General features: G+C 42.4%; 1 protein-coding gene across 7 annotated transcripts in view; it reads right to left on the reverse strand.

Annotated features, from left to right (window-relative positions):
• SEMA4D (semaphorin 4D) overlaps positions 1 to 16,583 on the reverse strand; it is a 158,167-nt gene that overhangs the window by 38,418 nt on the left and 103,166 nt on the right. For all 7 annotated transcript variants that reach the window (XM_014608690.3, XM_014608689.3, XM_014608688.3 and 4 more), the window contains 3 exons: positions 8,209 to 8,600; positions 3,451 to 3,596; positions 580 to 642 (listed from right to left, as the gene is read on the reverse strand). In XM_014608690.3, coding sequence (XP_014464176.1) covers positions 580 to 642; positions 3,451 to 3,596; positions 8,209 to 8,302 — 303 coding nt within the window. In that variant the 5' untranslated portion in view covers positions 8,303 to 8,600. The remainder of the gene's footprint in view (positions 1 to 579; positions 643 to 3,450; positions 3,597 to 8,208; positions 8,601 to 16,583) is intronic.

The following is a 16,583-nucleotide window of genomic DNA, read 5'->3' on the forward strand; positions in this document are numbered from 1 at the left end:
CCAGAATCACCAAAAAACACTGCTTGACAACTTACACACAGCTATTTTAAAGTACTCTTAAATTAAGGTACCACAGCAGTCTAAATTCTCTACTAATAAAATTAGTATTCCAAGACTAATTTTGGCATGGCAAAGCTTTCAGAGATTGTTATGCATATCAAACATATGGAAGAGTAGTAGCATTTCTGCTCCTTTCATGTCCACATTAACATCCTCCAACACCCCATATTCCCCTCCCCTTTTCCCCAACTCTACACAGACATGCCATTCAAAGGTCAAGTGTTCACTACAAACCTCTTGAAACACATGCACACAAATTAAACAGTCATTTTGTTAAAATAGATACATTTAATATAAAGAATAAAAAAGGTGAGGGTCATGAAAAGATGAGAAAAGTAAAGTAGATTAAGTCATTAAAATGCAAAACTATATTTGCGGTAGTGTTCAGAAAATCAGTTTTCTGAAATTATTTAAATTTTTTAAAGACATTAATAAATAAATAGCAACATTAATCACATTCTTGAAAACATTTTGACAGTTAAGTTTTTAAGATTTCCCTCCCCTAAGCAACAAATTCACCTGCTTGGATTTGCCCTTGTCCGCACATCTACTCTTTTTTTCTTCAGTGACCTTCCAATATAACTGGGAAAACACAAGCAAAACAAAGGCAGGTTCAGTGCACTTCACACTCATTTGAGATCTATCAGTAGGCCATGCATAATAGTGACAACAGATGATTTTTAAGAGAGCTCATTGCAAATGCAAGTCACTTTACAAATAGCTGTCACAGATCCCAACGTCTTATCCTCTGGGGAGGTGACATTTCCAAATGCATGTGCAACTAATGGAGTTCTCACTGACAGCCAGTATCTCTCAGGGTTCAACAAAAAGATATTCCATGACATTTCTCAAATTATTAACAAAGTTCCCAGTGCTATATTTGTTAGGAAAATAAAATGATAGTTTTGGGGGTGTTCACAGACTGAAGAAGAGAAAATGAATTACATAATTATTTTTGGAAAATTGTCAATACATGCAATTAATTCAGGGACTACAATACAGGTAGGAAAAGGTTTTGATGGTTACACATGTTGTCATGGATACTGGACGGCATTCTATGTAGTAAATGTGTCTCCTGCTGTTTTGTATTGAATATCAATGTATCTCTGCTTCTTAATGTTTCAGATAGGTTTCAATAAAGTGTTCAATTCTGAAGGGAGACCAGTTTTATAGACAGGGGAAAAATCAGTATCATCACTGAAAGTATTTCCTTACACCCCTTTGTTAATTAAACTTAACTTTTGAACTGTTTTCAAAGCCACCCCATGTAAGATTCGGTGCTATGTTATAAATAATAATAATAATAATAATGTCTCTGCTACAGCACAATGCAGCATCATATACAGACCTCCAAGCTATCCTGGCTACTGAAAACCTAGCCATGTTAACAAAGCACTTTGACTGATTAGACCTGTTAAGCAGTAGAATACATTAGTCTGGGTAAAGTGTCACTCTAACATGGCAGACAAGGTTCTTTGGGTGAATCTGATATCTTTAATTAGAGCAACTTAAATAGTTGGAAAAAAATATTTCAGCAACATTTCAGGTTTAAAAACCCTTTGTCAGGCTGAGGAAGTTGGTGTATGCGGAGGGCTGCCAACCCAGTTTTGGCAAGCTGTCAAAGGACACATGAGTAGCCCTGCTTATTGACAGGTGCCCCGCCCCCTGGAGACCATCTTGGGACCAGTGTCCCAGGGCCAGCACTGGTGGGGCCCTGAGCAAGGCACAGGCTGGCAGGGGTCTGTGGAGCCAGGCTGGGCTGCACCAGCAGAGAGGGGGGAGCTGGCCCAGCTCCACAGAGCCCCTGCCAGCCGGGACCCTGTACCCCTGCCACCTTGCTCTGGGCCCTGCCGGCGCTGGTCCTGGGACACCGGTGCAGGCCCCGTGCTGCTCCTGGCTCCTGCACCCACTCACTCCCAGTAACCCCCCAGGCCCACGGTACAGACAGGGGGCTCTGTGCAGTCCTAATCTCTACTTGCCGGCACACGGTACAGGCGGAGGGCTGTGCAGTCCCAATCTCCACTCACCGGCAAGGAACAAGCTGGTGCTGAGTGCAGGGAAAAGAGGCTCCTTTCCCGCCCCGTGGCCAGTGCCCCATACTGCAGCCACTCACAGCCCATGTGGGGCTGCCTTTGCCTGCTCAGGACAGTCCCATGCGGGCTGTGAGCAGCTGCAGCACAGGGCACTGGCCACAGAGCGGAGGAGGGGCTGCTTTTCCCCCATGCTCAGCACCAGCTTGTTCCCTGCCAGCAAGCAGAGGGTTGGGGCTGCACGCAGCTCCCCAACCTGTAACGTGGGGCTGGGGGGGTACTGGGAGTGAGCAGGCACGGGAGCCAGGCAGGACTGTGGGGCCCACACCAGTGTCCCAGGGCCAGCACCGGCAGGGCCCAGAGCAGGGTGGCAGTAGTGTGGGGTCCCAGCAGGCAGGGGCTCTATGGAGCCGGGTCAGCTCCCCACTCTCCCTGCTGGTGCAGTCCCGAGGGAGAGGAGCTGAGCAGGCCCGTCCCGAGGATTGGGGCGATACCCATGGTCCTCCCCTGTCCCCCCACTTCTTACCCAAGTTTCCCATGCTGGTGCAGCCACGAGGAGCCAAGTGGTCCCAGGCAGGCACTTCAGGCTGGGGAGGGGTGGGGCCAGGCAGGCCCTGCTGTTGCAGGAGCCTGCCGGGGCTTCCCCTAGGTTCTACTGCCCCTAGCTCCTGTCATCTTTGACAGGAACCAGGGACAAATAAATATTAAGTTTCTAAACTTTTTTAGGGAACCTGAGGGCCAGATTTTGCCCACCCCTGTTCTAATTCAAGCCACACACCCCCTATGCAGCAGCTTGAAAAGGGGTTGTTGGAAGGCAGCCCTGCCTGCCTTCTCCTCTGCCCAAACCTGAAGGAATCTCCCCATAGATGAGGGATTTTGGGGGCCCCTCTATGACACTGGCTCTTTCATTCACCATAAAAAGGGCTGGCATGCCCTTCATCTTCCTCTGTTTAAAATCAAAATAGCCAACCTAAGCTAAACCTTCATATGTAAATATATTTGAGAGAATTAAGCAATTATTTTCCCCTAGATTTTGCTCCACACTAGGAATCCAATCATACTACAGACTGAGCACTTTGCAGACCAACGCCTGGCTTTGTAACTGAATGATACAGCAAGATGGCAGCCAGTCTGTAGACCAAATCCACTTACAAATGTATTTTAATCTGGTGATAACTATGTAGGTGGCAGGATACTGAAAGATGTGCAAGACTCATTTGTGGTTGCAAAGATAGGAACGATGGCATATACAGTATAGCTACCCAAAATATACCATCTATTATAGGAAAGATAAACAACAACAATTTTGGACAATTTTTTTTTTTAACAGGAAAATAGGAGGTTAAAAAGGTATACTCACCTCATGCTGTTTTTCAGCAATATTCAGTGAATTTAATGCAAAGATAACTTCTCTAGCTCCTACATATAAAACATCTTTGTCTTCACTTAGCAATAAGGTTGAATAGTTAAACACTTCTGGTGACTGAAAATGTACCAGCTGTACTTCTGTTAACATAAAAGGTTAAATGATTATTATTCCTGACAACGTATTGCTAAAGGACAATATTTATTAACATTTTTTTTCATCTGTGTAATTGCTGGTGCTGAAAACTGACATCTTAAAAGCAACAAAACCCAATATAAAATCTTATATTACAGTCTGGCTGGGGAAGGGCGGGGGGAACACAACAGGAAGCTTAGTTAAAACCTGGGTTCAGTTAGCAACTCTAGGCTGCAGCACTGATGTATACAGTATGAATGAATCTCAGTATAAATGAATATCTGAGATCAGAGCTGTCAAATGAAATTTTATTGACCTCTGATATAACAAACTATTCCATATGTTTGTTGTGTTATTTCATATTCTTGCACACACAAATATGCACACAACTACACACAAAAACATCAAAATGCTAGGAGGTTTGCCTGTAAACTGCAGATTTCTACTCAACTCCTAGTTAACCCTTCTCATGCTTGAAAAAAGTTGTAGCCTGCACACCCTAGATACAAAGGATAGGGTTAGGTAACAAACAACCATTATCCACATTCCTGAAACTAGTATCCAAACTAGGACAACTTAGCTAAGCACAGACTGAGGGCATTAGCGGCAGGTTAAATAAGTTGAAAATGGCCGCCCAATATCAGGTAAGTCAGGATGGGGGAGATTGCAGGGAGTTGGGGGGGGGGGGGCAGGTGCGATTTGTGGGAGCGATCTCGGGGATGGGTGGGTAGGTGTGATCCATGGGATGTTGCTGGGGTCCAGGAAGGCCTGGTAGGATCAGGAGGGCTCACAGGACGTGTGTGTGGGGGGGGGGAGGGGCGGAGGCCAGGAGCTATTTTTAGACCCCCAACACCCCCCAGGTAAACCTACACCCCCATCCATCTGGCTCTCCCCCCAACCCCCACTAAGACTTCCTTACTTAGCTCCAGCAGCAATGAATGCTGACAAAAGCAGCAGCACCCAAAATGGCTTGCAGGATGGGGGTTAGGGGGACTGGCTGATCGGGGATGGGGAGACAAAAAATAGCTTGGTGCACAGCAGTGAGGGGATGCGGGGGTGAAAAGCGCAGCTCTGGGGCTGGAGACAGAGACTGGGTTTTCCTAACCCCAGTGCTGCACAGGGGAAGTGTACAGAAGTTCCATGTACTGGTTTGACCTAAATCAAGTAAGTTTGACACTACATTGATCCAGTTTAATCTTAAACTGGGTTCCACAATTTTTAGACTGGTTTGTGTGCATGGAAATTCTGTATAGTTACAGGTTTAGACTTAATTCCAGTCACTGAGACCAGCTTAATTTGTTCCAGCCACAGCACATAATTCTGAGAATAGCCCCATGTTCTTGCAGTGAACTGTTTTATTCTCCTCAGTGGTAGTGACACCAGGGTTTAAGTACAGGCAATTGGGGAGGTGAAATGGGTTCAAAATGGCCACTCAATTTAAACTTAGCTCATACTGGTGCCAACCTTATACAGTCTTGGAAATGTTCAGGGATTATACTTGTAAATGAATCAACATTAGCACTACCATCTACTTGATTTATGCAATCTGCCAACTAGAACTACTACAAAAATGTGGGAGCATCAAAGGCCAGGTACAGACATTACACTTTTACCAGTATAAGTGATCCAAAACCAATCCATACCCATAATGCAGCAGAAGTTCAGCACACAGACTGATTTAAAAATGGTGGAACCCAATCTAAGATTTGCACCCTCCCCCAAACAAAGGGTGAATGTGTATTCTGTTTGCTACTGATCTAAACTACACCGCTTACAAAAAACTGTGCAACTTAGATGGATTCCACCTTGGGGTTTTTGAATGTCAGTTACCTAGCCATTATGTCTAAAAAAGCTATAATGCTTACATACACTATTTTTTCCAACAGCAATACAACATATACAAGCAAAAACTCTGGTGGGGAGAGGGGGTTGCTAATAAACAGGAGTATTTCCAGAAGTGTATTTAAACTGTGACCCTGATTTCAATAATATTGTTCCTACAATTAAGAAACTCTCTTCAGTATTTGATATCTTTGCTTACACTGGTCCACAACAAGGTCTTTTATGTCACTAAAAGCATATGTTAACTATTTCCCCTTCATATATCAATTTATCTAGACACCTGATCATATGCCTAGGTTGACAAACTGAAGAGATCAAAAGTAGCTACAACCCCAGTAGCCCTTAACTTCGCAAAAGCAAAGGGGTGAAAGATACCTGGGTATCTGTGGATTCTCCACCCTGCCCCATCCAACCTCACCACCCTGCAAAACTTTCCTTTTAACAGTATTTTAACCCTCCACAGTATTACGAGAGAGATAAGCCTTCACTTAACAATGAACCTGACCTCAAAGACTTTATGACTGATAAAGAGTAACTGTAAGTATAAATAAAATGGTTGTGCAAAGCATACAATACTATACATTGACACATTCCAATAATTGCTAAAAGGTCTTGAATAGTAAGAGGCCTCTGCATTGACAATATACTCTAACATTGTATCATGTCTGTGTAACTTAGATGGGGTGTGATCAGAGTCCCACTGAAATCAATGGGACTTTGTGTCATATTCACACCACAATTCGAGTTGTACTATGGAATGTAAGTCTAAATAGAAAGGAGAAGGAAAATAGTTACTGTGTATGTAGAACAGCTGTATTTCAGTATTAACATGGCACTAACTTCACAACAAGGAACTGATTACTCAGTTCTCTCCACAGACCAAAATAAATGCAACTAAGCTTTGTCTGGAAAATCTTGTGCCACACACATCTCATTAGGAAGGCATGATTTACAGCTAAACAGACTTGGACAGGTTTGTTCATAAACCTGAGTGTTAATAAATCTGTTTAGAAGCTTCTGTCCAGGACAGTATTTCAGATTATGCAAGCAAAGAAACCTTTACCATATGCACTTCTGACAATCTCTGTACTGTAGATAACTTTTGCTTATTTGCTAACAAACATGAGACACCCTTCCTTCCTAATCAATCCTGCAAATCCTGAACACAGAATAGCAGGAGCAGTAAATCTGGCATCCACCCTAAATGACCTTTTATGTCTACACAATGCAACACTGCCAGGGAGAGACATCCAAGCTATTTCTGAACAAGTTAGCATAGTACCAGATACTGAATAGTCACATTAGTAAAGTAGTGTAGTACACCCAAGGTAATATTCCCTTCTTCTTAACAAAGCTAGTTAGCCCTGGTAAAGTAACATACTAACATAGCTACACTGTTTCCATTCACATATAACCTTGCTCAGACATCTCTGCATGGCATTACATCATGCCACAAAGACATAAATACAGAGTCAAAACATCTCACAGAAGTATCCTTAATTTACTATCTAATGGATCAGCATTCCTAACATCGGTCTGCATCGTTAATTCCCCAACATCCAGGTTCATTCAAGTATCCACAAAGAGCTTAGCAACAAGAGGCAAAGATTGACTCTCTCAAAAAAAAGGAGCACAGTTTTCCTTAACACAGGGCATGTCTACATGAGATGTTTACTGTGAAGTAGACTTATTAGCTCACTAGTAAACATCTCGGCATCTACAAATGGAGAGCTGTTAGGCTGAAGTAAACTAATAAACTAATTTTTTACCCCGTAGCAGCACACGTGTGGACACTGACCTGACTGCTGGGGCACGCGGGTGCTTCACTGCAGGGGCTGTCTGCCAGCTAGCCCCCACCCTGAAGCACCCTTGTGCCCCATCCAGCCAGCCCCTCTGCAGTACACTGTGCTAGGTCAGAGCAGCCCTGGGCTCTGCCTGGGAGCAATAATCTCCGGCATAATAAGCACCAGAGTTTATTGTATTGCCTTCATATGCTTGTGTATACACACCCACAGTGTATCAAGTAAGAAAGAAAGAAATAATAACCTAAACAAAACAAAGTTAAAAATATTATTGTACACTGGGATCTGTAGGTTTTTCCACAGCAAACAAGATCTGAATCAACTTGTTGACTAAATACTTTAAGGCACGAGTCCTACCCTCCCTTGGACTTTTCAGGAGTTTCTAATGCTATAAAAATGCTTGATCAAGAATTGTCTCTTGGTTGCTTTATATACCATATGTAAGCTAATCATCGGGGGGGGGTTCATATTGCAAATAGAGATATAGGAATCTTCAAGGTACTTTTCACAATGTTGCTGTGTTGCCATATTGGGCACAAAAGCTGTGAATTAGGTAAGCATTTGTATATTGACCCTTTTCTTTGCAAGGAAAAGGTAGCTCAAAAACCTTCAAAAGTGACCAGTGATTTCAGTTTAGGGTGCTAAAGATTAAACTTATTCAAATGGCTTGATATTCAGAGAGTGAATGATGAGCACTTTCTGAAGGTCAGTCTCTCTAAATGGGCTCAAATTGGGCTCCCAAAATCATTAGTCATTTTTGAAAATGTGCCCTGATCATTATAAAACTTCAATGAGACAGCCAACAATTAGGCAAACCCTCAGTACTATAAATGTCTAGAGGGAAGACAGGATGGCAACAAGATGGCAAAGTCCACTTCACCTCAATTTCCTGGGACTGCTTCAAGAAACTACATAAAAATCAAACACAGCATGAAAAAGGCATATATTGCTCTTCTTAAGTTGCTGCTCTTACCTCTGTGCTCCCATGTGATCCTGGGCACTGGACCAAATGCTAGTGCTGCTCCAAGTAATAAGCTCAAGACTGCAAACAACAGAGTCGGAGCCATGTTAAGTGTCCTTGCTGTATGGAAGTTGGGTATCTGTAGTAGCTAACTTGTTCGGCAGAAGAAACCTTCAACTCCAAAAATTAGGTTACAGGACAGATATTGCTGAACTCAACGAAGATTGACAGACAAATTAGAATGATGTTCCCAAGTGTATGCTTCCAATAGATTACTTCTTCAAAGGAACACACATTTTTCAGGAGTCTGAATACAGAGACTGCCCACTCTTTCCACAGTGTGTCTCAGAAACTCTTCTGTCTTTTAAGAACATTCTTCTGCTTTGTCCTGAGATTAAACCACACTGAAGAGGATGAGAGGGTGGGGAAAGAGAACAGATCAATGATTTAACAAACCACAGGTTATTTTTCTGACAAATGCTTTTTCAGTAGTAAGCAGAGTTCACTTTTACAAAAGTAAAAAGGAACTAGTTTACATGCATTACAGAGTTCCAAAATCAGACTATGGCAACAACAAGCAACTCTGACAGCAATAATTTTTATTTACTACACATACAAGAGGATTTTGGACACCCTAGTACAGTTAATCATGTATGTTACATGAAAATCTACTCTAATTCATATATTTTCTTACTTTCAAAACACTTAAAAAAAAATGTCTAGCAAAAGTCACCAAACATTTTTGTAGATGAAAGGCCCCCTTTTTTGGCCTGTTGCCCCCTCTTTTGGCCTGTTGCATATGATATATGTGGCCCTGGCCTCTATAGGGTGGAACTGGACCAGGTGGCCCCACGCTTCATCTATATATACATTTGTTGGAGGGTGCCAGGACTTGTGACAAGAACACGCAGTTCCAATCACAAGTTGGGGGATAATTAGCACATGGATCTTTTGTGGGGGGTTGTCTGGAATACACTCACATACTGAGCACTACTAAACTGTGGGGTCACCATGGCTTGACATGCTCTGGACTCTGCTGGGGCCCAACCCAATGAACGGTGTGATAAACCATGAACTTTTTGGTTTTGGACTGATATCATGCATAGTTTGTACTTCATATAAGTAGACATAAAAGCGCTGCTCAAAAGTGTCTTTATGAAGTACCTGTGCAGAAACTTCCAGCAATTTGCAAAAAAAAAAAAAAAAAAAAAGTAAAATGAATCAATTCTATACTAATCTATAGTATAGATTTAGTTCATCCAGAATTGATTAATTTTACCTTTTTTTTCTTTTGCAAATTTTTTTTTTTTGCAAGAGAGGTTGCAGGGGGGAAAACTTTAAGGAAGGAAGAGGGCAAGGGGGCTACCTTACCCCCAACTACTATTTACCTTGCTGTAGCAGTGGGAAGGGGATAAATTCAAGACAAACCTCCAATAATTAGATTCTATACCTGGAAAATGACAACAAATTTATAACATTTCCATATATAGAATCTAATTATTGGGGAATCATCTTAAAGTCAGGGTCACCTTAAATTTATGTAAATACACTATCATTTTGTCTGACACTACTACACTTTACAATTTCCTGAGATAGTTATCATAGAGAGAACTGTTACAATATAGCACCAACTGCCTTTTAAACAACAAACATATGCTTCCTCTCTTTCCACCCTTCCCTTCTCAGATTCTTATAAACAAATATTTAACTTTTGGGAAAAATCTCTGCAGGTCACTAAAGAACAACAGGAGGGAAAAAGTGATCCAGTGATGCAACTAAAGTGATCTGAGACTGTTTGCAGAAAATGACAGTGGTGGAATTAAAATCTGTTAATGGGTGATCCTAGAGATAAAAAATTTGGTTATTCATTGAAAAATATCAGGTACCTGACAAAGACAACTTTAGCTGCTGGAGTCATCATTCATCCACAGGGCCCCACCTATGCTCTGCATCACTGTTTCTCAATGGGCTCTCTCAGCATCACCCTTCTTTACAGTAATTCTCAGCAAACTCTGTGAGCTCCTCTCCCTGGCTTCCAATTAAGATTCCTAGTATAACCATATCCTACCAAGAACCTGAGAGCATTTACACTTACAGCAGTTATACTGTCTAGGGGAAAAGAGAAACCTACACATGAGTGTACCAATCAGCCTCTAAAACAACTAAATGCTTTTAGATAAATCTGTGGGCTTCTCTACACTGCCGTACACTTTGGATGTTGTAATAGGTATGCACAGAATGCATCAGATTTGCATGCAGCAGTGCCCTGGGAAACTAAAATGACACAGTGTCATGGGAAACTAAAATGACACATTGCTGAATATATAAGTTCCCAGTCAGCTGGACAGTCTGTAGTGTCACAATGAAGGAAGGTCTCAAGATTTACAGTCTACAAAGAGAAGCACATTTGAAAAATTAACAAGAGAAGCAGCAAGAAATAAGATTAGAATTACTGTACGACAGGGGAAGGCAATTATTTCGACTCATTATTTCTTAACGAGTTTTGGTGAGCTGTCGATGGCCGTATGGGTAGCCCTGCCCCCTGACAGTTGACCTGCCCCCTGATCACCATCTTGGGACTGGAAGTCCTATCCCTAACCTTTGCCCATCCCTTGTCCCCTGGAAATACTCCTTTTGGGGGGAGGGGTTTGCCATCTTAGAACCAGGAAAAAACCAAATCATACACTAAAAGTCAAACACCTACTATAATGTATTTTAATATTACAAAAAATATTTTTGTCATGATTTGTGTTTGCACTGTGTATAGAGGAGATGATTGCATAATAACTCAAAAAAATTCTTACTCTTGTATATTGCGGGACTTGCGTGGGTGCATGTGATGGGGGTGTGTGTGTGTCTGTGGCTCTGTGTGTGTATGGTGGGGTTTGGGGTGTGTGAGTATGGTGGTGTGTATGGGGGTGTGGGGGTACGTGTGGGGGGTTTGTGAGGGGGTGTGGCTGTGTGTGGGGGGGCACAGGGTATGTTGGAGGGTTGCATATATGTAGGGGGTTGTGGGGGCAGGGTGTGGGTGTGTGGTGCTTGTGGGGTGTGAGGGAGGGTGCAGGGGGTGTAAGAATCACCACATTCCCCTCATGGCACAGCAGCAGGTGGAGGTGCTCAGGGAACTGATGCCTGGCAGGCACAGTTCCGGCCAGTGCTGCACACCACGGGCAAGGGGCGCAACCTCCACCAGGCAGTCTGTATCACCAGCACTCCCTGCACTCACCATGTGCAGGAGGGAAGCCCTGCACACTGGAATCGGCTGCCTTCCCTGCCCCCTGGGAAAGGTGCCTAGGGCTTCCCTCTTGTACCATGCAGCCCCAGCTGGGAAGGCAGCTAGCTCCAGCACGTGGGGCTTCCTTCCCATGCCCGGCAAGTGCAGGGAGTGCTAGCAATACAGACGGCCCAGCAGAGGCTGCTCTCCTCGTTGCGATATGCAGTGCTGGCCAAAGCTGTGCCCCACTGGGCGCCTGCATTGGGCACAAGCACCCTGAGCAGCCCTGCCTTATGGGCAGAAGACCTGGGTAGGGCAGTTTGTTGGTGGGCATCTTGGGCCGGATGAAAGTGCTCAGTGGGTTGGATCTGGCCCATGCACCACAGTTTGCCTGCCCCTGCATATGAAGTGGAACAACTACAGACTGGAGTCACCACTTCAGACAGCAGAGCTCTGGGAGGTGGCGGGGAGGTGTAGAGGCTGATGGATCTATGTAACACTGTGGAAAACAAGGAAAGTGTTAAAATTCAAGTGACGTGGGAGATATATATTTTTTCTTCCTGAACTTGCCTAATTGCCTGCCATTGCTATAAGAACACTAGCATCCTAAATATCTTTACTCATCTACCTAGCTGTCCTTCCAAAAAGGCTTGCTTAACTAGCTATGGAATAATTTTTAACTACTTTAACCAACATAAGCATCTTGGACAAGCCCCGACTGTTCGCAAGAATTGTGCAACGAAGAAAAACTGGGTATTTACTGAAAGGCTTACAAGGTTTGTGTGCATGTGGGCATTACATATGCCTCCTCTTTATTTGTTTCACTGAGAAAACAAACACTGATTCTGTGAGCTAAAACTATTCTGTGCATCATAAGCATTTAGAAAATACTTAAATTGTTGTAGTTATCAGACACCAGGGGCACATCCCTATTTCAGTTTCAATACCCAAATCGCAGTTCCTCTCCTGTCTGCAATTCTCCAGCATTTAGAACAGTTTGTGATGCTATTTGGCATACAGTGTGGACTCATGGTGTCCACACAGCTATGGAGCAAGCATAACAGGCTGCAATCTGGCTGGGTAGGTATATGGCTTTGTACCTGGGTGAGCACAGTCCCCCAAAGTGTTCTGGGCAACTAATAATGTCCCTGACTAATACAATAGGCCCCTCTAACACAGATGGAATTTGAACTAGCAACTCTTTTGACTTCCCAGCCAAAAGCACTAATCACCCAGCCACCAGATAGGTATTAGCTCATACTGCTCTCCAATGCTTCCAGAAGCTGGCTTCCTGAGCAACCAAGAGCTGGAGAAGTATAGCACAAAAAACAAGAGGTGTATGGCTTGGTAAGCTACGTGTCACCGTAAGCTTAACAAGGAACTAGACTCCACAAGGGCCTGAGTTCTAGCCTGGATCTTCTCAGGACCAAGAAGCTTGCATGCTGCTCTTGATTTCATCCCATTAATATTAAAGGTAAAGTGAAGGGACTCAATTTCAAGAGAAGGGTGAGAGCAGCAACTGGCTAATGCTTGACCTGTGCCCTGGTAATAAAAGCCACAACCTGGAAAGTTAAAAATGCAGGTTCAAACCCACTCCTGGTAAAAATCTGTGTGTACTGCTTCCTGGGTGAAGGCCTTAGTTACTGTGCTGATGCACAGGACCACCCCCTCCTGGATATGATTTCAGGACTTCTGCTTAAGTATGCACATAGTGAGCTGAGTATCCACAGCCTACTGCATGTGGACAGTAACAATGCAGATGACTTTCATACTGGTATACTGTAATTTATTTGAAGTATATTAAAAAAAAACCCACAGGGAAAGTGACAGAAGGCTTGAGCTCCATTTGGCTATCAATCCAGCTTTTTATTAAGTTCCTTATTACTTACTTAACTTACTAAAGGAACCTGGTAGTCCCCAATGTTAGGCAGGTTTCTCCCCTCTCTTTTCAATGTTCTTTTCTGTATTTGGACACTACCAGTCACCCTAACAAATATATAAATTGCTCAGATGAAACATTGTTTAAACTAATTGTTTACTAATAATTTACATTAATCGTTTACTAATCATTATACATTAGTGGAAAAGAAGTCTCCAAGACTGAGATTGTGAGTATCCTATAAACTTGAAAGTCCTAAAAACAGATTTATCAATCCAATCTCCTCCTGATAGGAAGTGCCAATTGAGTCTTACTGCTCACCATGATTGCAGTCTTAGATTAGCTCATCTCCCTCAGAAGATGAAATGAGACAGGGAGAGTCTGGAACAATATTATTTTCTTATTAGGAGCTAGTGATTTTTAAAATTTTTTTTTTTATGGTTAACTTTACTCTTTAAGTCCTTATTTTTCCTAAGTTGCTGAAAATGGTTTTGGTTGCACAGCAGCCATGAATTAATATATTTACTGAAACATAAGACGACCATGATTATAAAACATCCCTCCAATAATTAGATTCTATATATGGAAACTTTATAAATTTGATATAATTTTCCAGGTATAGAATGTAACTATTGGAAGTTTGCCTTGAGTTTGTTCCCTTCCCACTGCCACGGCAGGGGAAATAAATCTGGGGAGGGAGGGGCTGATAAATCTGGGTAGTCCCCTGACCCCCAGTTTCTCCCCCCTGCAGCCCCTCCTCCCCCTTACTGTCAGACCTCACTTTCCTCAGCATGTGGAAGTGAGAAGCTCATCTGGAAACACCAGGCATGTCTATATGTGCATTAACGTGCTGTAGTTAATGTGCATTAAATCGTGTACCTCCATTGCGAGGTACTAGGAAAATGCACGATAGCTGTCTTAATGCACTTTAACTAAAGAATACAGTTTTCCTAGTGATGCTTTAATGCGCATTAAAAATAAGCTAATGTGCATTAAAGTGCATGTGTAGACACGCCCATTAAATGTGAAATAAACCTAACTGTAGTGACTTACATATAGCACCTATAGACTTAGTTCATCCACAATGGATACAATTTGCTTTTTTAAACTGCTGCAAGTTATAGCATAGGTACTCCATAAGCATACTTTTAAGTAGCACTTTGGCATCTACTTATATTTAGTACAAGCTATACATTATGCAAGTCCAAAGCCAATAGGCTCATCATTTAGTATATAGCTTATTGGGCTGGGCCCCAGCAGAGTCAACTAAATTTCAAGTCAGTGACCCCACAGCTCAGCAGTGCTCACTATGTGTGTACACTCCAGATACCACTTCCTCCCACCCCCTCCACACAAAGAATTCACTCATGACTGGAAGTGAGTGTTCTTGTCATGAATCCTGAGATCCTCCAAAAACCGATATGCAAATGAGTCATGGTACAACCTGGTACAGCTTCATCTCATGGAGGGTGGGACCATACTAATCATATGCAACATGCTGAGAGAGGGGGCAACAGAGGGATTCTGGGCGAACTGTTAGGGGTCCCATTTAATGGTGTTTGCCAGACATTTGAGACTGATGAAGAAACAGGAATGATTGGAAATTAGAATGAAAGGCACAGCTCAGCTAGAGTAGTGAAGTCAAAATGTATGCAGTATAGTGGCTCACCATGACTTCAAGAAGAATAGGTGCTGAGAGGGACTGCACTCAATGGGCACTATTATATATTTTATTCAGATGGGCTGTACTAGCCTGCCCTTGTAGTAGGGCAGAAGTGATAGACCATTTCTTCTGTGACTGACTATATGCCAGAGAGGTTTGAAAGAAAGTCCGTGTACTCCTTCTGGCAGTGACAGGTTTAATTCAGAAGCCTGACCACAGAAGTGGTCCTCTACAAGTACTTGACCAAGCAGCAAGGGGCCCAGACAGCTCGTTTCGACCAGTTCATCTCCTGTTTCAGGTATGCCATGTGGAAAGCCAGGAACCTGCTCATAAACAGACACTTGGACCCCACAGTAAAGGACTGTATTAAAATGGGGCTGAGTGAAATGTACTGGTACTACAAAAAGACAGAAGAGGATGATGGGAAAGAAATGGCAGACCTCAAATGGTGGAGAGGACATTAGCACAGACTTTCAGAGCCTCTGAAAGTCAATGAGACTTTCAGAGGCTCTGAAAGAACAACGAGAGCAGCCATTTTGACTGGAATAGTGATAGGTGCATGGTACAAATTGCGTAACAGGACTATAATGGTTTAATTGTCAAAGTGTGTTTTGATATGCCAAGTATACCACAGTAGTCACCTATATACATATATAAATATTGTTATTTATTTGTTTATTTATTTATTGTTTATTTGCAAAAAGGTGGTAGGGTCCCATCAGTATGTTTGCCCAATATAGTTTATCTACTTTATAGTCATGTTCATTGTTGGATGCATTTAATCAACTTCATAGTTCATTTCCATTAATAAGCACATGCTGCTTTTAGCAGCAGTTCAAAGATAGACTATTTATTTAATGATTTTTCCTTGTATGCAAATACAAGTTGAGTGACTTTTCCCCCTGCTGCTGATTGGGGTAGGTAGGAGAACACTGTCTTGTACTCAAGTTAATACAGTATTTTATCCTCAGTCATCTTGAACTTACATATAGTACCTGTAGATCATGTGAATTAATTTCTAATGCCAAAATATTTAACGTAAGAGACATAGTCAAGTCTGCTTTGAGCCATATTTTGATACAATTTAAAAAGTATAAAATAGACTATACTGTACTAAGGGCCCAATCCCACAAGACAATGTGTATTCTCAATTTGTATTAGCTTCTGTGGATGCTGGAGGATAAGCAGCACTTACTGGCACCTGACTAAAACCTTATGGACATTACGTAAGACTCAATGTGGACAAAATGTACAAAGCAAGTTACAGAATATATTTATTTAAAATGTACGCAGAAAATGTCCAATATATGCTATTTTTGCAGTATAAATTGATTGTAGGGGCTAGTTCACCACCTGGGAACTCATCCACAGCAGGTTAGGGTTTGAATAGACAATTGTTTGGATATAATTCAAGGGATAGAAGGGGTGGAAGGAGCACACATCGAACAAGAGTGATTTTTAAAAGCTGCTGAGGTCCAGCAACCCGCACTGACTTCAACGATATATCACAGTCCTCAGCATTCCTAAGCACTGTGTACAATTTTAATTCTAAAAACAAAATACATTTGAGAGCATACATTCACAACAACCTAGAAACCCCAAGTAAACATTCAACTTTCAATATATAGGCT

Source organism: Alligator mississippiensis, chromosome 3 (assembly GCF_030867095.1).
Source record: "Alligator mississippiensis isolate rAllMis1 chromosome 3, rAllMis1, whole genome shotgun sequence".
Lineage (NCBI taxonomy): Eukaryota > Metazoa > Chordata > Crocodylia > Alligatoridae > Alligator > Alligator mississippiensis.